The sequence below is a fragment of the Leiobunum rupestre genome, chromosome 9, assembly GCF_980474605.1.
Source record: "Leiobunum rupestre chromosome 9, qqLeiRupe1.1.hap1, whole genome shotgun sequence".
NCBI classification, from domain to species: domain Eukaryota; kingdom Metazoa; phylum Arthropoda; class Arachnida; order Opiliones; family Sclerosomatidae; genus Leiobunum; species Leiobunum rupestre.
This window is the reverse complement of record NC_143392.1, coordinates 54,564,059-54,591,493: the sequence shown is the minus strand read 5'-3', so window position 1 is coordinate 54,591,493 and position 27,435 is coordinate 54,564,059. Positions and strand designations below refer to the sequence as shown.

Genomic DNA, 27,435 nt, shown 5'->3' with positions numbered 1-27,435 from the left:
CTGGAAAAATTGAAAAAAATTAGGAAATAAAGATATACTTACCATTACCGTCGAAGAAGAAATCCGGGCTGCACAGCTCGGTGAATACCAGAAACGCTACATCACTACTAGGACGAAGATAGCAGCTGACCAGATCTCAGGGGAGGAAACCTTTTCCGCAGACTTTTTTAGACGTTTCAAGGCCGACCGGGCACGTTCCGACATCACTGCTGTTAAAAAAAAACGGGGTAATAATTACCAATCAAGACCAGATTATGACAACTTTTTCTGAATTTTATACAGACCTGTTCCGAGGAGAAACCGTTTGCGATCCAGAACACTTTTTTCACGCCGCCCTTCCAATACTTACCAACGACCAACGACTGCAGCTAGAGGATATAATTTCCCTGGCCGAAACAACGGAAGCTCTACGTTCCATGAAATCTGGGAAGGCGCCAGGCTTGGACGGCCTAACAGCGTCTTTCTATAAAAAATACTGGTCAACTATTGGACCGCTACTTACCACTGTTTTTAATGAATCCCTCGCCAATGGTAGTCTACCAACTTCGATGACTGAAGGGGTGGTCACACTCATCTGTAAAGATGAACACCGTCGAGATGAAACGGACGCTTGGCGTCCTATCACACTACTAGATTATGATCGACGAATCCTGGCGAAAATCCTGGAGCGTAGAGCATCGTCGGTGGCGGCAAGTGTTATTGGCCCACAACAAACCTGCGGGGTACGGGGTCGAAACCCCACGCATAATCTCCTACTTCTACGAGACATTATAACGGATATCAACCACAGATCCGACAGCGCTCAACTACTGTCGCTTGACTTTAACAAAGCCTTTGACCGCCTTAATCACCAGTTTCTTTTCCAGTCTCTAGAGAGGTTTGGCTTCGGACCAAATTTCATTGCAGCCGTTAAAATACTGTACCAAGATAACACAAGTAATCTCCTTATCAATGGTTCTCTTTCCGACCAAATATCCGTAGGCAAAGGTGTGCGTCAGGGATGCCCTCTTTCGCCCCTTCTGTTCTGTTTAGCCATGGAGACGCTCTTGGTCGCCATCAATGCAAACGAAGTCATCAAGGGAATCACGCCACCTGGAAACGCAACAAAGATAAAATACTTAGCTCACGCAGATGATGTTAATGCCACTTTAGCCGACATGGACTCCATCTTAGCAACCCTGTCGGTGGTAGATGTCTATTGCTCCGTCTCTGGGAGTAAAATCAACCTGCAGAAAACCAAAGTCGCTCAACTAGGAAGATCTACCTCTTATCTCGGAAGACCAGTACCAATCACACTAACCACAGATCCCATCAAGATACTTGGATTTTTTTTCTGTAGAACAGGTATACACGCTTCAAATGAAAATTACTTTAAACGAAAATTCTTCACAGCCTTCGACCCCTGGCAAAACTGCCAGTTATCCTTCAACGCACGAGCCCGCCTAGTCAAACAAGTGGCCATGCCAAAACTAGACTATGCAGTACCCATGATAACATTCAGTACACGAACTTTGGATGAGATGATCAAATTCGTCTTTAACTTCGTCTGGCAGGGGAAGCCCGAATCTATAAAACGGACAACGATGACCCTTCCGGTAGATTCTGGAGGAATTGGTTTTCCAGATCTCCGTCTCCACCTAGAGACGACAGCAACTAGGAAAATTATAAACTGCATCTCTAACGACGATCACGCAATCCGAGCCAGTATCATTTATAACCTGTCCACCAGCAGCAAGACAATCCTCGATATACCATTCAAACTCAATCAGCCACACGCCGCAGACGTCCAACAACATTATATCCCGTTCCGAGATTCAGCCCTGAAAATAAAGAAAAAGTAAAAAAGTAACCAAGACATACTTATTATTACTAACGACGATATTAGAACTTTCCTCCAACCGATTGCGATACCTCGGACCGTGAGTCTTAAACCTCAGCTCAACTGGCCTTTGATCTTACGGAGAATCGGGTCCAGCAGCATCGCAGGGTCACGCCGTGACCTAAGTTTCAAGCTCATCCACGAAAGCCTGCTAACCAGAGACGTTCTTTACGCCCGTAATATGAGCACCACTCGAAAATGTCCACGATGTCCACAAATTGAAACCCCTGTTCACCTGTTCTACCATTGCAACACCAGCCATCTTATTGGGAATCATATACGCACCTTTTTCAAGACCCGATTCATCTCCTGGTCTATGGTATTTTACCATACGCCTCTCCCAGTACCGCTGAACCTCGTCTATGTCGCCTCCATTATCTTCGCCGAAGCAAAATTTCAGATCTGGGAATCCCGTAACGCTTTTATTTTCGACAAACGCCAAGATGCTGCTTGCACTATTCTTCGCCATATCCGCTTCAATATTTTAAGCCGAGCAAAAATTGACCAGATTCGCCTTCAACCAAACGACTTCAATCGCCACTGGTGTGACAGTAACACCCCAGTTACCTCCATTGCCTCCCGACAACTCCGCCTCCTTTTTTAAAATTTTAATATGCTACTAACGTCTTTACAATTTTAAATTTTAAAAATAAGAACCAACTGCACACTAATGTTCTTCTACTTATGGTTTTAATTTTTTTCCTTTTTGATATGTAATGTTTTTTTTGAACTTTTTGCCGTTATTTGAAATTAATCATTTTTTTTTGTTCTTTCAACGACTTTTTGTTCGCGATAAATTAATTAACTAAACGCGAACAAATATAAAATATGTCAAATTTGTGTAATTATTTAACGAGTCTTTTAATAAACTATTAAAAGTATCTGTTCTTATCAGCTTAATATCTGATACGGGTCCCATCGGGGCCCAAGATATTAAACTTATTTTTTGACGGCGGCGGAGAGGTCGGAGCTTGCTCCACCTCCGCCACGGGTTGGCCTGGTATTGCAGTTCTTCCAGGATCGGCCCACCTCGCTCAATGAATCTAAAATCAAACACCATTTATATATATATATATATATATATTCCTAACGTCATAAGAGGGAAAGTCGTCATTGGCTAGTAGATCATTTTGAAGATTCGGACGGATTTGTTTTGTAATTTTTTTCCCTTAATTGTCGTACGTTACCAACGGTATGATTTTTTTAAGTCACTTTCGTCACTAACAGGAGACATGATTAGGAGTTCACAGCCGGCCGCTTTTCGACATTCGCGTTGGCAACACGTTTTCCCTTTAAAAAAATACCCCCTCCCAAACCATGGTAACTCCGTTCTCAAAACGGACACCATATAAGTTATTTACATCGAGTTACCTAGCGAGGATTGCGGTACTATCGCTGTAGAAATAGGGGACTGTTAAAAGCGGGATGGTTTGGAAAAAACGAGTTTTTGTGTTGCTGATGCCGGGGCGCGTACTACGCGGCAACCACGGTCCATTCGTAGTGCCATATCTCATGACACTTCTCTACAGCTGTTCTGGTAAGCGTGCAGGAGGAAACTCCGTATGATCAAGATTTTACTTTTTCTAATTATCGATTAAGCACGGTTCCATGTTGCCACTTATTAAAAAAAAGACCCAGAGAAAACCGAAGATAAATTATCGCCTTGGCGAACTAGTTAGAAACAGCGTAAAAGAAAATATTTAAAAATACACAAATTTTATTAAAAAGACTCAAATACCGCGTTAATGGAAAAAAAGAGGGAGAGAGGAAGAGAGCAGCCACCGGCACGCCGTGTTCCCCGGTGGTCTCCCTCCCAAGAAATGACCCCACTCGACGCGGCTTACGGTCGTTGATGGGTCGAGGACCAATGTATTCCGCGTGATATTACCGTTGACGGCTGAAAACGCTCGACGGCCGTCGATCTTTTTGTTTGAAATCAAGAAGTTGCCTTCTTTGGTCAGACGTGATGGTTATACACGCTGTCATCTCCAGCCACGAGCAATCTGCTTAAACATAATTATGAAATATATGAATGCTCAATCTCACTCTTTTTCTTTTTCAACCACCAAAGCCCCCTTTGCCGGTTATCGCTTCTCGGCCTTTTGGCTAAGATCAAAGTGTAGTATCTGTTTCCAATATCAGTTCTATACCGAGATCTTAGTCGGGGGGCGAGAAGTGTTTTACGCCTGTTAGGCGAGTTTGCCTGCTCTCTGCTACGCTGCATCGTCAGTCGCCACTGTTCCTGCCTCCAGTCCAGTTCCAGTTCCGGCTGCTGTTCCTGTTTTCCTGTTGCCGCTTGCTACAAACCAGCGGTTCCTGAGTTACGGTCTCCGCCTCGGCGGTCGCCACCAACCTCGCCATGGCTCCTGCCCAGTCAACGATGTCCTCTCCTTCAGCTGCCGCTTTGAAGAAAGCAACAGCTAGAATCAAGTTTGAAGGTGTTGCCCTGAACGACCTTGCTACAGCTCTGATTGATCTTGTCGGTATCCAAGGAATCATTGTGTTTCAGCCTGTGGGGAAAGATGCTGCACAGGTGACTTTCAAAGACGCTTCCTGTTTCCAGAAGGCCATAGAAGCTGGTCTTATGGTTGGAGAAAAACAAGTTGACATTATTGGTGTCGCTGATCCAGTTTCCTACATAACGCTAAGAGATGCTCCGAGCTGGTGGGAACTATCTTTCATCAAGTCCGCTCTTCGTGCCTACTGTGATGTCTTGTCCGAGTCATGGGAAACGTTCCAGGAAGGTCCTTTTAAAGACCTTAGGAACGGAACTCGTCGCTTAGAAGTCCGCATGAAGAGTACAATCCCGAACCTGATGACCATAAGCGGTCATCGTATCCAGATCACTTACCGGGGAATACAGAGAATGTGTTTCTACTGCCGCAAGGACAGCCATCAGGTTCGGGATTGTCCGAAAAAAACAAGAAGGCTCGAACAAATCCAGAATATATCGCTGACCAGAACCCGTCATCTAACGAACCAGAGAATGTAAGGAGGGGAACGCCGATTCCAGTGGGGAATGCCGCAGATGCCAACGCCCACGACGAAACGATGAATGAAACCTCACCATCACGAGAGAAAGGTCTAACCCCCCCACCCAGAGATTCCCAGGGTTCAAAAGAGAGTTGGTCGATAACCACGCCAGAACCATCCCCAGAGAAACCGGAATCCTCCACTGTAGTCAAAGGCTACGCCGATGTCCTAAAGTCCCCTCAGCGTACGCCGAAATCCGATCTTACAACACCAAAGGAACCCGAACAGCAAGTGGAAATTTACGCCAGAGATTGGAATTTCAATATAATGTCGAGACACGAAATTGAAGATTTCTGTCGGCGTGCCAAAGCACTCAAATCCACGGACACACGGAAGAACACTCTAGCGATGGCCGAGAAAATTCTCCAGAACGGTGTCAAACGTCATCAGAGTCCCTTAGATGCAAGAGATCCCAAGAAAGGGAAAAAATAAGAAAATGGTGTGTGTTGTAAATATATTATTGGTATATTTTAATTGACATTTTAAATTTCAATTAGTCTTTTCTGGAATCACCTTTTGTGATTTTCTTTTAAGGTTTTTTTCTAACGTCTGATAATTTTTAAAATTTTAAAATTTTTAAATTTTGTGGAAAAAAAGATCCATTAGTTTTATTATGTTAAATACTTACCTGTTATACTCACCTCGAAATGGATAAACCCTGAAAGAAAAAAAAGGATAAAATTAATAATAGAACAATAATAAGCTCAAATCTACAACCAAAAGTAAATGATACTTACCTCGCCCACGTAATATCTAAAATTCGAACCCGTAAATACAACTAAAAGATTTAAACTTTTTAACATTTGTACCTAGAAAAATGTTAATAACCTAAACGCACGTCTCTTAACCCTCGTTAATATTTACGAAAGTGTATTTTGTTAATACAGTGTTCGCGATAATTTAAATTTATTAATAACGCGAACATTTGTAACCTTGACTACGAATTTTCAAATAAACAAATTCAGTATCTGTTCTTATCCGCGGAGAGAGCAGACGTGCGTCCGCATCGCTCCGTCGACGCGTTTTTTCTCTCTCGTCTCGCGCGTCGTTGCCTTTTTCAAGGCGGCGGCCGTGTTTCCCGTTTTCGTTGCCCGGCGCTAAGCCTAGTTTCGCGTTTTACTGTGTTTTCGCGTTTCGTCGTATCTGGTGAGTTAATTTGTAACCCCTTTGGGGGAGTTTTATTTATTGTGTCGTAGCTGTTCGTCATTAGTATGGCGACAGCATAGAGGGCGCGGACTGCGCGTTTGGTGGCCGATAAGTCCACCTCTTGCGTGGATGTTGCGCGGGCTATTTACGCCCAGGCCGCCAACCGAGTACTGGATACCCTTCAGCCCTTGGGCAACGGCATCTTTTTGATTACGTTTTTGCAACAAGCCATTTACGATCAGTTAATGGAAAGTAACTGTTTGTCAGTTAACGGGAAGGATTTTGAACTTCAGGAAATTGACTCGAATACCAGATGGATTACCATCCGCAACGTTCCGAAATGGATCCAGCCTAATACAATATGTACAGCCTTAGAAGTGTACGGGGAAGTTAAGTCCCATGAATTCGAGGTACATAAAGAGCCGGATTTGGCGGGAGTCCGTAACGGCAATCGGCGTGTAAAGATTAAGATGGCGAGGCCTGTCCCCAACATCTGGACCATTAATCGCCAAAATTACCTGGTGACGTATTTAGGTGTAAAACAGCTGTGCTTTGGGTGTAAAGAACCTGGGCACAACAGGGCTAATTGCCCAAAGAAAAATAAAAACTTACCTGAGAAGGAGGTCCCGGATGTCGGCAACGCGGCAGCGAGCGGCGATCCCGAGGGCGAGACAGCCGTCAACACAACAGCGGTCACGGCAGCAGATGCTTTGGCCGGCGAAAGTTTGGAGAGTTTTATCTCCGTCGAGGAACAGGCGGGGCGCGTGCTCACGGAGGAAGAGAAAGGAGAGGCAGCCGCTAATTTGTTCGACGCTATCATGGCTGAGAATATGGTTTCAAGCTACGCCAACATACTTTTGAGCCCTAAGAAAAATCAGAATGACGACCAACACCGTCCTGCACCTGTAATCCCTACCTTCACGACCCTAAAAAGGCACAAGACGTCTCCTACCTTGATCGGCCAGACAACTCCGAAGAAAATACGCAACGCATCTCCATCGAACATTGCACCCGGGTCTTCTAACGCGTCTCCCAAGAAACCAGGCAGCTGCTCCGACAGCGACTCGGATTGTGAGATAAGGTTTTAATTTGTTTTTTCTTTAGTATTTAAGTTTCATTAATTCGCTTGTCATGGTTAATTTCTTAATGTTAATTTTCGTATTTCTTAACTTAATTTTAATGTCCTATTATTTTCTAAATTTTTGCACTTTTAATGGTAATGTTTTGAGAAACAGACTCAAGGCTGTGGACACTGCCGCGTTCGTCAGTGCACACGGTCTTGACTTTGTTTTTCTCCAAGAAACTCATTGGTTGAACTCTGATAACTGGCTCACGATCCGATCGCTTTTCTCCGGTTATAAGATCTTTTACTCGGGCGCCGCCTCAGTATCTAGTTGCGGTTCGGCCATTTTGGTGCGTGACGTTTTCGCGCCCTCTGTCACTGGCTTCCGGTGTGACAACCAGGGGCGTGTTGTCAGTTTGAATGTTCGCGTTCATGACCAACTTTTCCGGATCGTTTCGGTCTACGCTCCTTGTCGGCCGAAGCAACGGCGCGCGTTTTTCGAACATCTCCCAGATTTTTTCGGCGGAAAGTTTGACACCCTCGTTCTCGGAGGTGACTTTTATTGCGTCATCGACCCGAACCTCGATCGCGACGTCCTTCCTGTTGGCCCTCCAGACCTCAGTGCTTCTTCCTTGGCTTCCATCGTAACCGACTTGAACCTTCGCGATGCCTGGCGGCATCTCCATCCGACCGCCAGGGCCTACTCTTGGCATTCGAATCGGGCCAACTCGCGACTGGACACGTTTTTCGTTTCTATCAGCGATTATTTCGTCCCGTCACGCGCCGATTTATTGCCATTGCGGCATATTTCGGATCATGACGCAGTCCTTCTGTCCGTCCGTGTTTCACCACCACGTCCGCGCGGTGCAAGTGTTTGGCGCCTAAACACCGCTATTCTACTCGAAGACGATCGCGAAGCTCACAAAACCGAGCTTCGACGTATCCTTGCCAAGGTCGATTCTGTTTCCGCCTGGGAAGTCGCCAAGCTTGAATGCGTGGGTTATTTTCGTCGTGTCGGGAAAGAACGCGGGACGAAACATCGACAAGAGACCGCATTCCTCAGATGGACGCTCCAGAAAGTTTCTCGGGTGACACCGGAAACCACCGAAACTGTCGCGGCCAAGGAGGAGATCCTGTCTCTTCTTCGCGCCGAATATCAATCGCAATTTCGCGACAAACAGATTCGCGCTTCGGCGACGATCTTAGCGGAAGAGGAAAATTTCAATTCTTCCTTCTATCGTAGAATGAAGGCCCCAAAACATCGTGTCGATATTACCTCGGTCACCACGGCAACCGGTATTTCGACCAATGAAAGAAAATTCGGTAATCGACGCAGACGCGTTCTTCGAGCGTCACACCGCCGCTTTACCGACTCTCACTGAAATCGACCGCGACTTTCTCGACCGTCCGATCGCGGAAGAAGAGTTAACTCGCGCGCTTCACCGCCTGAAAAACGGTAAAGCTCCCGGCCCAGACGGCTTACCCGCGGAGTTTTACTCGTTTATGTGGCCCGAATTACGTCCCATACTCACCAATGTTTTTAATGATTTCTTCGCCGGTTCGGACTTACCTGAATCGTTTAAGGATGGCAACGTAACGCTTCTCTGCAAGGACGAATCCCTGAAAGCGTCTCCCTCGGCTTGGCGACCTATCACGTTGATTAACAGCGATAGGAAGCTCTACGCGACGGTGTTGGACATCCGAGCTTCCAATGTTACTTCCACCATCATTGGACAAAACCAGACCTGTGGCGTCAGAGGCCGTCAACCTATTTATAACTTGGTGGCTCTCCGGGACATTCTTGAGGATTATCGAGAACGTCAGCAGGCGGGTTTTTTTACTAGCGGCTGACTTTGAAAAGGCTTTTGACCGCGTCGACCATTCTTACCTTTGGAAGGTCCTCGGCCATTTCGGTTTCGGCGTACGTTTTACGAACGCCATCAAGATTATGTATAGCGACACCGGGAGTAGGCTCGTCATTTCCGGTCATCTTAGTGCCTCATTTTCCATCGAGCGCGGCGTCCGTCAAGGATGTCCGCTGTCTCCAAGCCTGTTTTGTCTGTCGATCGAGCCTCTCCTGTTCGCCGTAAGTCACTCCGCTACCATCAGAGGTCTTCACTGCCCAGGAACTCCAGCGTCTTCTCAGGAAGTTTACGCGGCTCACGCGGACGAAGTTAACTTTCTCCAAGAGGACATTGCATCCGTCCGCCACACCCTGTCGCTACTCTGTGAGTTTTGCACGGTCTCTGGGGGGAAATTAAACACCTCCAAGACTCAACTCGCTCGAGTGGGTACCGTCGCTCTGGAGAAAGTACCAGCCTCACTTCCTATAAAGGAGACCCGCGATCCGATCAAGATCCTAGGCATTTTTTTCACGCCTTGCGGTGTGTCCTCCGACAACGACAAACATTTTATACAGAATTTCATGGACGCCCTTTCCTTATACCGAGAAAATCAATTCTGCTTCAGAACCCGAATCCAACTTGTGCAACAAATTGCCCTGCCCAAGTTAACTTACCCCGTCCCGTTAGTAACCTTTTCCGAGGAAGCTAAGACCACGATCACCCAGAGTATTTTCTCCTTCGTTTGGGGCACCAAACATGAGATGGTGTCCAGACGGACAATGCACCTCGACCCTAAAAACGGTGGCCTTGGCGTTCCCGATATCCACCGGGAAATAAGAGCGCTGACCTTCACCAGATACCAGTCTTGCCTGACCGCTACCGACCATCCAGTACGGGCGTCGATCTGTCACCATCTGTCGACGACCGCCAAGACACTTTTCGATATTCCTTGGACTTCAAGCGCTACTCACGCGGGCGAAGTCCACCCGACATACTTACCTTTGATGAACACTGCTACGCAACTCCGCACGACTAACCCAAAACTCGACCTACTTAGAGTGACCAACAAAGGCGTTAAGCAAACGCTCCGTACGCCTCACGTGCCAAGAATCATCCGCCTCCAGCCCCACGTTAACTGGGACGTGGCTTTCGGGCGTCTGTCAAACAAGGCCATCACGGGTTCGCGTCGAGACTTCACTTCTAAAGTGATACACGACGTTGTCCCGGTTCGCGACGTCCTATTCGTTCGCAATATGGTGACGACGCGCGCGTGTCCTTTCTGCGGCAAGTCAGAATCGCTCGCGCATATCCTGTACGAATGCGAAATTCCGACCTTGCTGAGGACTCGCGTTCGCCAGTTCCTCGGAGTGAACTACGTATCCCTCAACAGCGTTTGCCATCTCGCGCCGCTTCCCGTTCCCAAAGAAATAATTTACGTGACGCTCATTCTACTCACGGAAATAAACCTCCAGGTTTGGAAGGCTCGCAACCGCCTACTTTTCGAAAACAAACGAGACACGGCCATCGTGGTCATGCACCGTGTCCGAAACCTCCTCGCCGCGCGTGCCCGTGCGGACCGACTTCGGTTCACGAAAGAAAAATTCCGAGAACTGTGGTGCCACGACTTAAAGCCTTTCGTCACCGATAATGGCGGTGAAATTTCGTTGTTGTTTTAAAATTAACCATATTTTAAGACAATGAACATACCTGAAAATAGTATAACGTTTAAAACGTTATAAGAATACCTGTAAAAAAATGTTAAATTTACCTGGAAAATTCTAAACTTACCTGGAAAAATGTTAAACTTACCTGGAAAAATATTAAACCTACCTGAAAATATGCTACACTTACCTGACAAAAATGTTAAACTAACCTTACCTTAAAAAAATGTTACACTTATCTGGAAAAACTGTTAAACTTACCTGGAAAAAATGTTAAACTTACCTGGAAAAAATGTTAAACCCAGCTGAAAAATTTTAAACTTACCTGAAAAAATGTTAAACTCACCTGAACATTTTTTAAATTTAACTGAAAAATGTTAATCTTCCCTGACAAAAATGAAAATTTTGATAGTTAACTTTAATCTTACCTGAAAAATTTATATGAATAAATTTAAACTTATCTGAAAAAAAATGTTAAACTTCTACTCACCTGAAAACTAATACGTCAAAATTAAATTTACCTGGAATATTAAATGTTAAATTAACCTAGCCTGCATCTCAAACGATAAAATTAAACTACCCGTTTGAACCCCTTTTTTCAATTTCTGTCCAATTAATGTAAATACCTAATTAATGCGAATCAATTTCTGTCCATGATCTATTGAAAGATCTGTATCTGTATATATCTGTCCTTCATTAATAAACAATTTCAGTATCTGTTCTTATCAGCTTAATATCTGATACGGGTCCCATCGGGGCCCAAGATATTAAACTTATTTTTGGACGGCGGCGGAGAGGTCGGAGCTTGCTCCACCTCCGCCACGGGTTGGCCTGGTATTGCAGTTCTTCCAGGATCGGCCCACCTCGCTCAATGAATCTAAAATCAAACACCATTTATATATATATATATATATTCCTGACGTCATAAGAGGGAAAGTCGTCATTGGCTAGTAGATCATTTTGAAGATTCGGACGGATTTGTTTTGTAATTTTTACCTTAATTGTCGTACGTTACCAACGGTATGATTTTTTTAAGTCACTTTCGTTACTAACAGGAGACATGATTAGGAGTTCACAGCCGGCTGCTTTTCGACATTCGCGTTGGCAACACGTCTTCCCCTTTAAAAAAAATTACCCCCTCCCAAACCATGGTAACTCCGTTCTCGAAACGGACACCATATAAGTTATTTACATCGAGTTACCTAGCGAGGATTGCGGTACTATCGCTGTAGAAATAGGGGACTGTTAAAAGCGGGATGGTTTGGAAAAAACGAGTTTTTGTGTTGCTGATGCCGGGGCGCGTACTACGCGGCAACCACGGTCAATTCGTAGTGCCATATCTCATGACACTTCTCTACAGCTGTTCTGGTAAGCGTGCAGGAGGAAACTCCGTATGATCATGATCTTACTTTTTCTAATTATCGATTAAGCACGGTTCCATGTTGCCACTTATTAAAAAAAGACCCAGAGAAAACCGAAGATAAATTATCGCCTTGGCGAACTAGTTAGAAACAGCGTAAAAGGAAATATTTAAAAATACACAAATTTTATTAAAAAGACTCAAATACCGCGTTAATGGAAAAAAAGAGGGAGAGAGGAAGAGAGCAGCCACCGGCACGCCGTGTTCCCCGGTGGTCTCCCTCCCAAGAAATGACCCCACTCGACGCGGCTTACCGTCGTTGATGGGTCGAGAACCAATGTATTCCACGTGATATTACCGTTGACGGCTAAAAACGCTCGATGGCCGTCGATCTTTTTGTTTGAAATCAAGAAGTTGCCTTCTTTGGTCAGACGTGATGGTTATACATGCTGTCATCTCCAGCCACGAGCAATCTGCTTAAACATAATTATGAAATATATGAATGTTCAATCTCACTCTTATTCTTTTTCAACCACCAAAGCCCCCTTGGCCGGTGATCGCTTCTCGGCCTCTTGGCTAAGATCAAAGTGTAGTATCTGTTTTCAATAGTACTATACGGAGAAGTGTTTATACGCCTTTTGGCAAGTTTGTTACCTGCCTTGCTGCATGTTCCGTTCCTGTGCTGCTCCGTTCCGTTGCTGTTCCTGAAAAAAAAATACCTACCTGGGACCTACCTGACGCCGCTCCTTCTTGGAGCTCTACTCACCAATCTACACTCTCCTAGCCTGAAATGGCTACGGAGGAGAAGAAAAGATCGGCTCGCCTGGAAATCGACGCTGGCTTCCTGGACGTAGCTCGGACTATCTACGACCACCTTGGACCGAAGAGTATAGACACTCTCCAACCTATGGGTAAAGGAATTTACCTGATTACTTTCACGACCCAGGCCTTTCTCCAACAAGCACTTCCATGTGACGAACTGCAAACCAATGAAAAAAAATGGAAACTTACCTGTATCGATGACGACGGCATATGGATAACCATAAAGAACCTCCCCAAGTGGATCCAGTGGGATTCAGTTATAAGTACATTGCGCCAGTATGGTAATATAAAGTCCTATCATTTTGATGAATATCCGCAACTCAAAGGTGTCAAAAATGGAGACAGATCTGTCAAACTAATTATGACCAAACCCATACCTAATGTTATGTTTTTCGGGCGAATCCGCACCCTAGTATATTACAGAGGTGTTGTAAAAAGATGCTTCTTTTGCGACGAAATAGGCCACACGGCAACATCATGCGAAAGAAAGAAGGCATCACTAGAAGAAAAACAACCAGTCATACTTGAAGGCCAGGGTCCTTCTTCGGCCCAAGAGTCCGAGAACGTTCAGGCGATTAAAGCCAAAGACATCCCGCCCGCAACGGCGAATCCACCGAAAACCCTTGATTCCAGCCAAGCTGACCAAGAAGCAGCCGATCCCTCCGACCAATCCGAACAATCCGAAAATGAACCACTCAAGAGCGACACCGACACCGACACCGACACCAGTAAGGAGGGTACCAGCGCAACGACCGGCCAGAGGTGGGACCCAAAGACCTGGACTCAGGGAGACAACCCTGACCTAGAAAAGCTGACGCGAGCCGAACTCCAAATCCTTTCCAACCGCCTTGACAAAGAACCCGCCTCAGGAATCAGTTCCATTGATTTTTTCGTCGACGACCTCCAAGACCGAGTTAATGACATCCTCCGAAGCTACCCTAAACGAAAGCACAGCACAACTCTTAAAAAGAAAACCAAAAAAGGAAAATCTACCCAGTGAAATTCAATTTTTAAACTTTTTGTTATTCTTTTAGACCATTAACTAATATGTTTTTAATCTTTTGCAAAAGAAAATTACGACCTGCTCTAACTTAATTTAATTTAACAAGCAGGAAAAATTGACAAGGGTACTGTACCAAATTTGATTTATTAATAAACAAATTCAGTATCTGTTCTTATCCGCGGAGAGAACAGACGTGCGTCCGCATCGCTCCGTCGACGCGGTTCACTCTCTCGTCTCGCGCGTAGCTGCCTTTTTCATGGCGGCTGCCGTGTCTCGTTTACCGGCGCCGGCTGCTAAGCCTAGTTTCGTTTTTTTTCGTTTTGAGTGCTACTAAGTTACGGCTTTTTAGGAAGTTAGAAAACGGTAAGGCCCTTCGGGGTAATTTTTTCATTCCTTATTTGTGTCTGTCATTATGGCAGCGCAAATTAAGTTGCGCACTGCGCGGTTAGAAGCAGATTCTGCTATTGAGTATGTCGATGTAGCCAGGGCGGTTTACAACCAAGCTGGAGCCAAAGCTATCGACCCTTGGGAAGTGGGGTCTTTATGATCACGTATCTGTCTCAAGTAATCTTTGACAAGTTTATGGAGAGTCCTTGCCTCAATGTAAAAGGCAAAAATTACGAGCTGCTCGGACCCGATGGGAACTATCGTTGGATAACGATTAGGAATATGCCGACCTGGATTCAACCGGATGCCGTCATAACCGCTTTGAAGGAGTATGGTGACGTATCCAAACATGAACACGAACTCTACGATCCTAAAAAAGACAAAGAGTTGAAGGGAATTCGCAATGGGAATCGACGGGTTAGGAACCGTATGAAGAAACCCGTGCCGAATATCTGGCGTTTTGCACGTCAGAATTATTTGGTTACGTACGCCGGTGTCGCCCAACAATGCTTTGGATGCAAAGGCTTAGGTCACAACAGGGCGCAGTGCCCGGAGAAGAGGCGTGAAGGCGGGAAAATCAGAGGCGCGCTGGTGGAGGGAGAATCCGGAGCCGAGGCGCCGGAGGGAAAGTCCGTTACCGATGCGAAGGAGAGAGAGCCGTCGTCCGAGAACGGGCTTATTGTTCGCGAGAACGTAAGCGCCGATGCGATTGCGGCGGAAACAAAGGAGGTTATTTCCGTAGAAATGGACGCCGCTAAAGAGCAACAAGGTGACGGGGCAGTGGATTTATTCGACGCCATTGTCCAGGCATGCGGTGATAGTTCCTCGACGTTTATAAAGCCTCCTACAGAAACATACTTACGAACCAACTTCCGCAAAATATTCCAGCAACTCCAACTTCGGTCTTTAACAAGTTTACGCCTTTAAAAAGGCATAAACAAGTGTCGCCACTCAACGTCTCACAAACGTCGCCAAAGAAGTTGTGCACCAACAACGATAGTGACTCCGACGGTGATATACGTTTTATATGTTTTTCTTATTTGTTTACTTTTAATTAGCTTAATTTTAATAGTTTCCCCCATTTTTAAGTTAACGTTTCTATTTCTAGTATCTTTCTGCCCCCTTTATTTTTTAATGTCCAATTTTAAGTTTAATTTTTCAACTTTTAATGTTAATGGTCTCCGGGACCTTAATAAGCGCAACGATGTCGCGGCTGTTTTTAACGGCACCGATGCCGATGTTTTGTGTCTCCAAGAGACTCACTTGCTCGCAAGCGACGATTGGGACGCTATCAGGAGAACGTTTTTGACTGATAACTTCATTTTCAGTCAAGGTACAGCCAACTCTCGTGGTACCGCGATTGTGATAAAAAATAACTTTAACGACAACATCAAGAGCTTCCGGACTGATGACGATGGGAGGCTCGTGAGTTTAGATATTGTAACTTCGGGCAATCGCGTACGCGTCATTTCCGCCTACGCGCCATGTATTCCTCAAAAGCGTAAGTTGTTTTTCAGAGACTTGTATAAATTTTTGGTTGGTCCTTTCGACCACTTAATCTTGGCGGGGGACTTTAATTGTATTCTGGACCCTACTTTAGACCGCGAAGGCGCGCCCGTCCACTCTGACAATAGCGTGGCTGAGCTAAATTCGTTTCTAGTTAGCCTAGGCTTAATCGACTCCTGGCGCGCGCTGTATCCTAGTGTTTCGGGGTTCACTTGGGAGTCGAGGAATGTTAAAAGCGTACTAGATCACATATTTGTTTCCGACGAACCGGGTGTCCAATTGCTGTCGGCCGACGTTATCCCGCTCGGTTCGAGTGGCAAGAGGTTATCCGACCACAATTTACTATCTGTGGAGGTAAGCTTCCGTGCGCATTTTGCCCGTGGTAGGGGCGTCTGGCGCCTTAACGACACCCTACTCAGCCCCGAATCCCAGGACGACACTGCCATTGCGGACGAAATCACGTCCGGCTTGGACTTTGTCCGGGGGGTTGCCGATTGGGACCTTTTTAAGACCCGGGTCACTAACTTCCTGCGACAAAGAGGGAGAGACAGGTCTGCGAGAGAGCGGAAAGAGGCGGCTTTCTTGAGGTGGGCGCTGGCTAAGTTAGACCGGTCCGGCGCGAAAACGGTCGAAACGGTTAGCGCCGAAGAGGACCTTAAAAACAGGCTTCACGAAAAGTACCTGCAAAAATATAAACACACGGTTAATAGTCATAATGCGGACACTCTTACCGGTGAAGAAGAATTTTCAGCGTCGTTTTACGCGAAAATTAAGGGGGAGCGTAAGAAAGATCAAATTTCGACCCTTTACTCGAATGGCGACATACTCACGACGCCAGCCGCAATCGAGCAGGCCTTCGTGAACTATTACCGCTCTCTGTACAAGAAGGCCAAAGTCGAAGACTTTGTTGCCCCGGCTTCGCTTCCGATTTTGTCGGAGGCCGAATGTCGCGACTTAGAGGACGAGATCTCCGAGCCTGAATTATTCAGGGCTCTGAAGTCTCTGAAAGACAACAAAGCCCCCGGCCCCGACGGCCTTACAACGGCTTTCTACAAGAAATATTGGTACCTCATAGGTCCGGTGATAACCCGATTAATTAATCTAGCTTTGCATAGTGGGAATCTCCCGGATTCCATGAACACGGGCTATATTACGCTGATTTGCAAGGACTCTACTCAAAGAGATTTCGTCGAGTTTTGGAGACCCATTACACTCTTAAATCTTGACCGGCGCTTGCTCGCGAAAGCCATCGTGAACCGCGTGAGACCCGTCACTGAGTCCTTAATCGGCCAGGGTCAGTCTTGCGGGGTCCCCGGTAGAGTTCCGATGCAAAATTTATTAGCCCTTAGAGATACAATCGAACGCGCGAATCACTGCAATCAAGCTGCGTACCTGTTGTCCATAGATTTCAATAAGGCCTTCGACCGCCTTGACCACAGTTTTATGTTTAATGTCCTTAGAGGGTTCGGCTTCGGTGCGAATTTTTTATCGATAATTCAAACAATGTATCGTCATAACACTAGTTCGATCTTGGTCAATAATAGCTTGTCCAAACCGTTCTGCGTCGAGAGGGGCGTGAGACAGGGGTTCCCACTGTCGCCGGTCCTCTTCTGCCTTAGCGTAGAGGTTATGTTGCGCGCTGTCCGTCAGAACCCGGACATTCGTGGTTTGCCTTGCCCCGGGGCCGCTGCTGACCAGCCACTAGACTACCTCGCGCACGCCGATGACGTCAACTCATTGGCGCCTGACCTCGAATCCGTCACTGTAACCCTCAAAGAGGTGAAAACCTTCTGCCACCAATCCGGTAGTTTACTGAACGAGCATAAGACCAAAATTATTAGTTTAGGAAAGGGACATTGCGAAATTTTAAAGGACGACCTGAAGATTCCGTTCTCGGACGGTGGGGTCAAGATCCTCGGCATTAATTTCAATTCCGGGGGCGTTGACCCGACAGACGAGCGTCGGTTTCCTGACAAATTTTTGAACACCATCGAGTCCTGGAAGGAACGAAATATTTCCCTCGCGGGCAAAGTGCAGTTACTTCGGCAAGAGGCGCTGCCGCGGTTGACTTACCCTGCTCCGTTGGTGGTCTTCTCGTCGGATACCCTCGTGACCCTAGAGAAAGCCATGTACAATTTCATCTGGAAGGGAAAAACAGAATTAGTCTCTAGAAAAACCTTGCGCTTACCTGTTCTCGATGGCGGCCTCGCTGTTCCCGATCTGTCGGTGGCGATTGACTCTCTCCGAATGTCGTGTGTCCTCGGCACTCTGAAAAACGCAACGCCTCTGGCATATAATTGCATAGCGTATCACCTCTCTACCAGTATTAAAACGATATTTGGTCTAGAATGGAATACAACTTGTTCGCATTCAGGAAATATCGGTCTAAATTACGCCGATATTCGTGAAAACGCGATATTACTCACGAAATCATTGAAAAACGACGAAAATATATTAGATCTGACTAACGCTAGAATTTACTCCAAATTGTCCGAGAAATACATCCCTCGTATCGTCAAATTAAAACCAGAAATAAATTGGCCGCTTGTTTTTAAACGAACGGGGTCCAGATCAATTGAAGGCGCCAAACGCGACTTCTAGTTCAAAGTCACGCATGACGTCTTGCCGGTACGCGACACTTTGTACGACCGCGACATGTGCCAAACTCGCAGCTGCGCATTTTGCACGGCTAACGGGGCCACGGTGCATTTGCTATACGAATGTCAGCATGCCAAACTCCTGTGGAATAGTGTAAGGGCTTTTTTCGGAGTAAAGTACATTTCGGTGAAAACCGTCCTGTACCACGCTCCCCTGCCCGTCGCTTTAACGTTGACGTACGTCTTTCAATTGTTCCTATGCGAAGTGAAATACCACATCTGGAAAGCCCGAAATAATAAAGTTTTCGAGAAAACTTACGTACCTTAACTAGTTCGAACCAAAGCGACACTACGACTCGAATATTTTTTACCATGTTAATGCGTTTTCAATTGTGAAATGTACCTAAAAAAATACCTGAAAATTAAAAATTATCATTAGAATACTTATGTACCTGTAATTAAAACTTTAACCACACTTACCTGAAATGCAAATGTACCTGAGAATGCAAAAAATTAGATTACCTCACTTACTTACCTGCAAAGTTAAAATTAGTTGCCCATTTTTTTGTATAGCATAGCTTTAAAAGAATACTCTTGCACCTGTTATTTAATTTCGAATGACTTGCCTAACAGTCTTTTAGCGTGTCTTCAATACACAATTTTGAATAAATGAACACAACTATAACAAATTTGAACAATTACTGATTATTAACTTTTTACGTTTTTAAAATTTTGGATTTTGAAATTCTTAATGACATGTGATTTTATGTAAAAATGTTTTTCTTAATAAACAAATTTAAGTATCTGTTCTTATCGCGAACAAAATGACAAAATTGTAAAAATGTAAAAAAACGAAGCTTTTAATAAACAATTAAAAGTATCTGTTCTGATCCTCGGAGGGAGCAGACGTGCGTCCGCATCGCTCCGTCGACGCGGTTTTCTCGCTCGCCTCGCGCGTCGTTGCCTTTCTAAAGGCGGCGGCCGTGTCTCGTTTTCCCGGTTTTTGGTCTTAAGCCTAGTTTCCCTCCGCGCTCGCGTGTTACTCTAGCTTCTGTTTTATTTGTAGTTTTAAACCCTTTCGGGTAGTTTTTTTTTCGTTTCTCAAGACAAAGCCAGCAATGGCTTCGTCTGAGAAAGCTCGTACTGCCCGGTTGAAGGCCGATCCCTCGGTATCCTACCTGGACGTCGCGAAAGCTGTGCATCAGCAAGCAGGGCCTAAAGCCATCGATACTCTACAGCCCTTGGCCGGCGGAGTATTTCTGATTACGTTCGTTACGCAACTGATCTTCGACCAATTCATGGACAGTAACTGCCTAAAGATAAAAGGTAAAGGATACGAGCTGCAAGGCATCGATTCCAACCATAAATAGATAACTATAAGAAATATACCGAAATGGATTCAACCCGAGACGGTGATGACGGCACTCCGCGAATACGGAGAAGTCAGTAAGCACGAATTTGAAACATTTAAAGACGTGGAGCTTGCCGGTGTACGCAACGGCAACCGAAGAATCAAAATCAAAATGTCAAATCCAGTGCCCAATATCTGGCGTTTTAACAGGAATAACTATTTGGTGGTTTATTCCGGGGTCAAGCAACTTTGTTTCGGCTGTAAAGAGGCCAATCATAACAGAGCTGATTGCCCAAAACGTAAACTTCCCGTAACTCACGCCAACGGCGAGGTTACGAAGCAGCCGTCGGCATCGGCCGGCGAATCCGCGCCGGAAGAGGAGGACACCTTGGCAAAGGCGGTGGAAGGAGAAGTCGCCCGCGAATTCGCGCGGGAATCTGTAGAAAACGCGGGAGAAATCCCCCAAACGCCCGAGGGGGAGATTGCATCATCCGAAGAGGAGGACGGTTTCGTCTCGCCTACTGCTACGTCACCAGCATCTACGTCAGCCGCGAGTGTCAGCGCTACGTTCTCTTATCTCGCCGCTCTCACAAACAAGTTGCAACATCAGAGACACATCCCAGTCACCCCCATTCCTACCCATAACAAATTCACTGTTTTGTCACCTACCAAGCGAGGAAAAAGTAACTCTCCTCTTTCTAACGATCCTGAACCTAAAAAACACCGCTCGATGTCGTCTTCGTCATCAAGTAGAACCACCAAGTTTTAAGTGCTGACTACTTATAGTTAAGTTTGCAATTTTTTACCGTTAGTATAATTTCTAGTAATTCTTAATATATTTTTAAAAGTATTTATATTAATTGTAGTATTAGTGCCTTTATACTTAACTTTAATGTCCCTTTATAATTTTACTTGCGCAACTCTAAATGTCAATGGTCTGAAAAGTGTCGCGAAACAACGCGAAGTTGCCGCTTTGTTTTTAGCAACCAATCTAGACGTTCTGTTGTTGCAGGAAACGCATTGGCGCGAGGTCGACAACTGGTATGCTATTCGTAAGGTCTTCCCTGATATTTATATTTTATATAGTAGCGCGCAGTCGGCCAACTCCACTGGCACGGCTATTTTATTAAAAAGCAAATTTAAATCTTCCATTCGCGGTCTATGGACTGACAACGAAGGAAGAGTTACTAGCGTTAATCTAGACGTTAATAATTTTAAGTTTAGAGTGTTGTCGGTCTACGCGCCATGCGTTCCGAAAGCCAGACGTTTATTTTTCGCTAATTTATACGAATTTTTCGATTGTCATTATGACCACTTAATTGTTGGAGGAGATTTCAACTTTGTTTTAGACCCCGACTTAGACCGGGTAGGTGAAGGCGTTACTAACGACAACAGTGTTACGGAACTTAAACGAACTTTGTCGGACTTGGACTTGGTAGACGTTTGGCGTTCGCGTCATCCTACTACGAAAACTTATACTTGGCACCATACCGCGTTTCATTCGCGTCTCGATGCCATCTACATTTCTAACGATAACGTGTTTAGAATTGTTAAATCCGACATTACGGGGGTATACAAATCCATTAGTCTATGTCGGTAGTAAAGATGTTAACATCTCCGACCATGATATGGTTTGGGCGCATTTGTCGTTAGGCGATAAACAACCGCGAGGTCCCGGTGTTTGGAAATTAAATCCGTCTGTCCTAGTAAATAACGAGCCTTTACGCGAACGCGTTACCGCGATCATCGCCGAGGTTTCGTCGGTTTCGGATTGGTTTCGTGCCAAAAACACTTTGAAAGACATACTGATTTGCGATAGTTCAAGGCACGCCGCGGAAAAACGCAAACATGTCATATTCCTTCGCTGGGCTCTCCAGAAGGTCAGCCGGGTTAAACGCCCGAACCTAGCAACCACCGCCGCCGTTGAAGAAGTGAAGTCGCTTCTCCAGATACAATACCGTCACCAGTATGAAGAGCGCCTGGACGAAGCCACGGCTTCAGCGCTCGAGGGAGAAGAAACCTTCTCGTCGGAATTCTACCGAAGATACAAAAAGAAACGCCACCACACTCAAATAACGGCCGCTGTTGGCCCGAATGGTCGTACTACTGACATCAAAGAAGTACGCGAAACGTTCGTGAATTTCTATTCAGAGCTGTATAATTCCGACAAGCCAAACGGGGATTTTTTAAACTCCGGTGCAGTCACGCTCCCGACACTGGACGATGTCTCTCGTGACACTCTCGTGTCAAGGGTCACAGAAGCTGAATTAAAATTCGCCCTTGGCATCATGAAAGGGGGCAAAGCCCCTGGTCCGGACGGCCTTACCCTCGAGTTTTACAAATTCGTGTGGAACAGCGTCAGTCCCATTTTAGTCAAGGTGTTTAATTCCATGCTCGACGAGGGTACAATGCCGGTTTCTTTCAACGATGGCGTTGTTACTTTACTATGCAAAGATGAGTTCACCAAAGACAGTCCATCGTCCTGGCGCTCCATATCGCTTTTAAACTTCGATCGCAAATTACTAGCCAAGGTTTTGGAACTTCGTATTTCCAGTGTCGCGTCCCCTTTAATCGGAGAGACGCAAACCTGTGGAGTAAAGGGTCGACAACCCATCTACAATTTAGTTCTACTGCGAGACATCCTGGCCCGGTACGCAGACCGTCATCAATCTGGGTTTCTCTTGGCCATCGATTTCGAAAAAGCTTTCGACCGCGTCGATCATCGCTTCTTGTTTAACGTCCTGTCGAAATTTGGCTTCGGCGAACAGTTCGTCTCGTGGATTCGTCTCTTGTACCTGAAAAATGAAAGCAAATTATTATTAAATAACGAACTTACCTCACCTTTTAGAATCCAGCGCGGCGTCCGACAGGGCTGCCCTCTGAGTCCAGTCCTGTTTTGTCTCGCCCTCGAACCTCTGCTCCGTAGTGTTGGTCAATCGCCATTTGTCAAGGGCCTTCAATGTCCGGGGAAACCTGTTCATGAATCCGAAACCGTCTACGCCGCCCATATGGACGATGTCAATTTTTTATTAGAAGATGGCGCTTCGGTAGCGGAGACTCTTCGTTTACTCGAAGGGTACGGCAAAGAAGCGGGCAGTAAACTGAATATAAACAAGACCAAGATCATATCCATTGGTGCTGGACGTGAAGCCGAGCTTCCACGCTCGGTCCGCTTCCGGTTATCCGACGGCGCACTCAGAATTCTCGGTATCGATTTCCAAAAAGACGGAATATCACCCACTTCAAGTTCTCGATTCCTGGAAAAATTCACAGATTCATTCGGCGAATGGGAGAACATGGAAATATCCATGCGCGCCAAGGTGCAACTCGTCAAACAAATCGCTTAACCGCGTCTTACTTACGGCGCTCCGGTGGTGTCCTTTAGCAAGGCCCAAATCGAAAAGGTCACTAAACGCATTTTCACGTTTCTCTGGGGAGGAAATTACGAACCGATCGCGAGAACCACGATGCACCTTAAAAAGCATGAAGGCGGCTTAGACGTCCCTGACGTCAACACCGTATTGAAAGCATTCGAGGTTTCCAGATATCTTTCTTGCCTCAAATCTGAAAACCACCCAGTACGAGACTCGGTCATTTTCGGGCTCTCGTCGACATGTACGACGTTGCTGGGCCTGCCATGGGACCGTGCAAAACTGCACGCCGGTGACGTGCTTCCGCATTACCAGCACCTAAAATCAATACTAACCGTTATCAAAGCACACGAACCCGACCTCGACTTTACAACGAAAACAAACGCCTACTTCCTGGAATCCCTTCGCAGCAAAGGACGTCCTAGGATTGTAGCGCTGCAGCCAGCCGTCAATTGGGACGTTGCATTCAAGAGAACCTCCGCTTCCTTCCTCGAAGGACGACGCAGGGACTTACTTTTCAAGATCGCCCACAACGCTTTACCGACGAGAGATGTTCTATACACCCGAAGCATGGCGACGACCCGCCAATGCGCGACATGCGGCGCCATAGAAACCCAAACGCACCTCTTCTACGAGTGCGACAACGCCAAACTTCTCCGCAACCACGTCCGCCAATTTTTGGGAGCTCGCTTCCTGAATTGGTCGACCATCATGCACTTAACGCCACTTCCGGTCCCGAAGGAAGCGTTGTACACGACGGTAATCATCTTAGCGGAAGTTGTCTTCCAACTCTGGAAAGCGCGCAACCGCGCCTTATATGAAAATAAAAAAGACGTCGCGAAAGTTATTCTCGCGCGGGTTCGACACAACGTCCTGTATCGCGCGAAATTAGACTTGCGCCGTCTCGACATAGAAATCTTCAAAGCTCGCTGGTGTGCCATACCAACTCCGGTCATAGAAATTGTAAATGGTGACCTTAACTTACTATTGTGAAAAGATCTCAAGCTAACCCCGTGATAAACAACTAGTCTTTTACAAACCAACATGTAATATAAAGTCCCAAAGTACAAATAAGACTGATGAAACTGTGATATATCTAATACTGTAATTACGTAAAAACACTATAGCACAAAATTCAAAATCAATCCTTTAAAAGGAACGAATTTGAAGTACAAATTTGTTAAATAAAACGTAGTCATAAGTAAATAAATAAAGGGTATACTTACCTTTTAACGTAAAATCCCTACTGTTTTTACCACACGGAGTCAAGGATGGAATTACCCGTCCTGAAAAAAGAAACATTATAACTTACCTCTAATTGGAAAGAAAACCGAATCCTAAACAACCTGAAAAAAAAAATTATTACAATAACAGTACTAAACTTGTTAACTTCGCGTCAATCAATACGAAAATTTCAATTTAACTGACTTAAACTAGTAAATAATGTACACATGCAAAAACAAACTTACCTCTAAATAGCATGAATTTGGCGATTTAAAGTTATAAAAAAACGTTCACATAAGTTAATAAAATAAAAAGTACGCATTGCGATTTCAAATAACTGACAGAATTACCTGTCCGATATTTTGTTATTCTGTAATACCAAATATGTATTTTGATCATTTTTTTTAATTTTTCTATTGTAATTCAAAGAATTTATAATAAAATATTTTAGTATCTGTTCTTATCAGCTTAATATCTGATACGGGTCCCATCGGGGCCCAAGATATTAAACTTATTGTTTGACGGCGGCGGAGAGGTCGGTATTGCAGTTCTTCCAGGATAGGCCCACCTCGCTCAATGAATCTAAAATCAAAACCATATATATATATATATATATATATATATATATATATATATATATATATATATATATATTCCTAACGTCATAAGAGGGAAAGTCGTCATTGGCTAGTAGATCATTTTGAAGATTCGGACGGATTTGTTTTGTAATTTTTTACCTTAATTGTCGTACGTTACCAACGGTATGATTTTTTTAAGTCACTTTCGTTACTAACAGGAGACATGATTAGGAGTTCACAGCCGGCCGCTTTTCGACATTCGCGTTGGCAACACGTCTTCCACTTTAAAAAAGTACCCCCTCCCAAACCACGGTAACTCCGTTCTCAAAACGGACACCATATAAGTTATTTACATCGAGTTACCTAGCGAGGATTGCGGTACTATCGCTGTAGAAATAGGGGACTGTTAAAAGCGGGATGGTTTGGAAAAAACGAGTTTTTGTGTTGCTGATGCCGGGGCGCGTACTACGCGGCAACCACGGTCCATTCGTAGTGCCATATCTCATGACATTTCTCTACAGCTGTTCTGGTAAGCGTGCAGGAGGAAACTCCGTATGATCAAGATTTTCCTTTTTCTAATTATCGATTAAGCACGGTTCCATGTTGCCACTTATTAAAAAAAAGACCCAGAGAAAACCGAAGATAAATTATCGCCTTGGTGAACTAGTTAGAAACAGCGTAAAAGAAAATATTTAAAAATACACAAATTTTATTAAAAAGACTCAAATACCCCGTTAATGAAAAAAAAAGAGGTAGAGAGGAAGAGAGCAGCCACCGGCACGCCGTGTTCCCCGGTGGTCTCCCTCCCAAGAAATGACCCCACTTACCGTCGTTGATGGGTCGAGAACCAATGTATTCCGCGTGATATTACCGTTGACGGCTGAAAACGCTCGATGGCCGTCGATCTTTTTGTTTGAAATCAAGAAGTTGCCTTCTTTGGTCAGACGTGATGGTTATATACGCTGTCATCTCCAGCCACAAGCAATCTGCTTAAACATAATTATGAAATATATGAATACTCAATCTCACTCTTTTTCTTTTTCAACCACCAAAGCCCCCTTTGCCAGTTATCGCTTCTCGGCCTTTTCGCTAAGATCAAAGTGTAGTATCTGTTTTCAATAGTACTATACGAAGATCTTAGTCGGGGGGCGAGAAGTGTTTTACGCCTTTTAGGCGAGTTTTGCCTGCATACCTGCATGATCTGTTCCGGCGCTGATCCGTTCCGCTGCTGCCTGGAAAAAATACCTACCTGGTACCCACCTGACGCTCCTGCTGACCTGCTCCACTGACGCCGCTCCAGCTCGGAGCTTCTCTCTACTGACGGCATCCTCCTAGCCTCCATGGCTACGGAGGAAAAGAAACGCACAGCTCGGCTGGAAGTCGACGCTGGTTTCATGGACGTCGCTCATACCGTCTATGACCTTCTAGGACCCAAGAGTATAGACACTCTTCAACCAATGGGTAAAGGAATCTACTTGCTAACGTTCACGACCCTGGCCTTCCTCCAACAAGCACTTTCATGTGACGATCTGAAAACAAACGACAAAAAATGGAAACTTACCTGTGTAGAAGACGATGGAATATGGCTAACGATCAAGAATTTGCCCAAGTGGATCCAATGGGATTCAGTCATAAGTAATCTGCGACAATACGGTAATATAAAAAGCTACCACTACGATGAATATCCCCAATTGAAAGGTGTCAAAAATGGTGACCGATCCGTTAAAATTATAATGACTTAACCCGCGCCTTAGTGTACTACAGAGGTGTAGAAAAAAAATGCTTTTTTTGTGACGAGGTAGGTCACACTGCTTCTTCATGCGAAAAGAAGAAAGCCACACTAGAAGACAGAAGGCCAGGGTCGTTCTGGTAACGAAACTGAGAAGAATCCAGGGACTGAAACTAAAGATGACCAGAACACATTGCCGAATCCACCGACAGCCACTGTTTTCAGCCAAGCAGACGACTCCAAAACCTCTGAAGAAAGCTGGTCCTTGACTTCACCAGTTACCTCCCCGAAAACCGTAATATCTCCAGCCGAAACCAAGCGATACGCCGAAGCTTTGAAACATCCGCCACCACATACCTGGACGAAAGTTGCGAGACCCGACCTTACAAAACTTTCCAGAACGGATCTTCAAATCCTCCACAAGCGTGTTGCAATGGAACCTTCCTCACATTGCAACCGGATGAATGAAAGCATCGACAGTTTCCAAGAGGAGATTGAAGAGCTCCTCAACAGCTACTCCAAACGTAGAAGAAGCACCACTCCCGTAAAAACATCAAAAAAAGGGAAACCTTCTCGGTAAAATTTAATTTTAAATTTTAAACTTTAACTTTACTTATTTTAGGCGCGACATTGTTTACTCAACCCGTAATGTTTTTTTAACCTAAAAAAATGGAAATAAATTAATTATATACCTAGGATCTATAACAAAAAAAGTATACTAACCTTGCTTGATTATGAACGTGGACACCCCTAGAAAGTTTAAATATTAATACTTATGTAAATACTTGTTTTTTTAGGTTTATCCGACTTGTTCGCGATAATTTAATTAATTAAAACGCGAACAAATATAACAAATGTACAAATGTAAATATGTAAAATCA

General features: G+C 45.0%; 1 protein-coding gene, 2 non-coding genes and 4 pseudogenes across 3 annotated transcripts; all 7 read left to right on the top strand.

The window, feature by feature from the left end:
* The first annotated feature begins 2,723 nt into the window (after positions 1–2,723).
* On the top strand, positions 2,724–2,913 carry LOC149930956 (U2 spliceosomal RNA). Its single transcript, XR_016476560.1, has one exon. It is a non-coding gene; the product is annotated as a U2 spliceosomal RNA (small nuclear RNA).
* Positions 2,914–3,965: 1,052 nt separating this feature from the next.
* LOC149930955 (U2 spliceosomal RNA) lies at positions 3,966–4,040 on the top strand (annotated as a pseudogene).
* A 5,029-nt stretch (positions 4,041–9,069) lies between these two features.
* LOC149930954 (uncharacterized) lies at positions 9,070–10,641 on the top strand. The gene has a single exon (XM_090157987.1). It carries the CDS (start codon positions 9,070–9,072, stop codon positions 10,639–10,641), a length of 1,572 nt encoding a protein of 523 aa, XP_090014113.1.
* Positions 10,642–11,308: 667 nt separating this feature from the next.
* LOC149930953 (U2 spliceosomal RNA) lies at positions 11,309–11,494 on the top strand. The gene has a single exon (XR_016476472.1). It is a non-coding gene; the product is annotated as a U2 spliceosomal RNA (small nuclear RNA).
* Positions 11,495–12,542: 1,048 nt separating this feature from the next.
* Positions 12,543–12,645, top strand: LOC149930952 (U2 spliceosomal RNA; annotated as a pseudogene).
* Positions 12,646–24,651: 12,006 nt separating this feature from the next.
* LOC149930951 (U2 spliceosomal RNA) lies at positions 24,652–24,820 on the top strand (annotated as a pseudogene).
* A 1,074-nt stretch (positions 24,821–25,894) lies between these two features.
* On the top strand, positions 25,895–26,031 carry LOC149930950 (U2 spliceosomal RNA; annotated as a pseudogene).
* Positions 26,032–27,435: the final 1,404 nt, after the last annotated feature.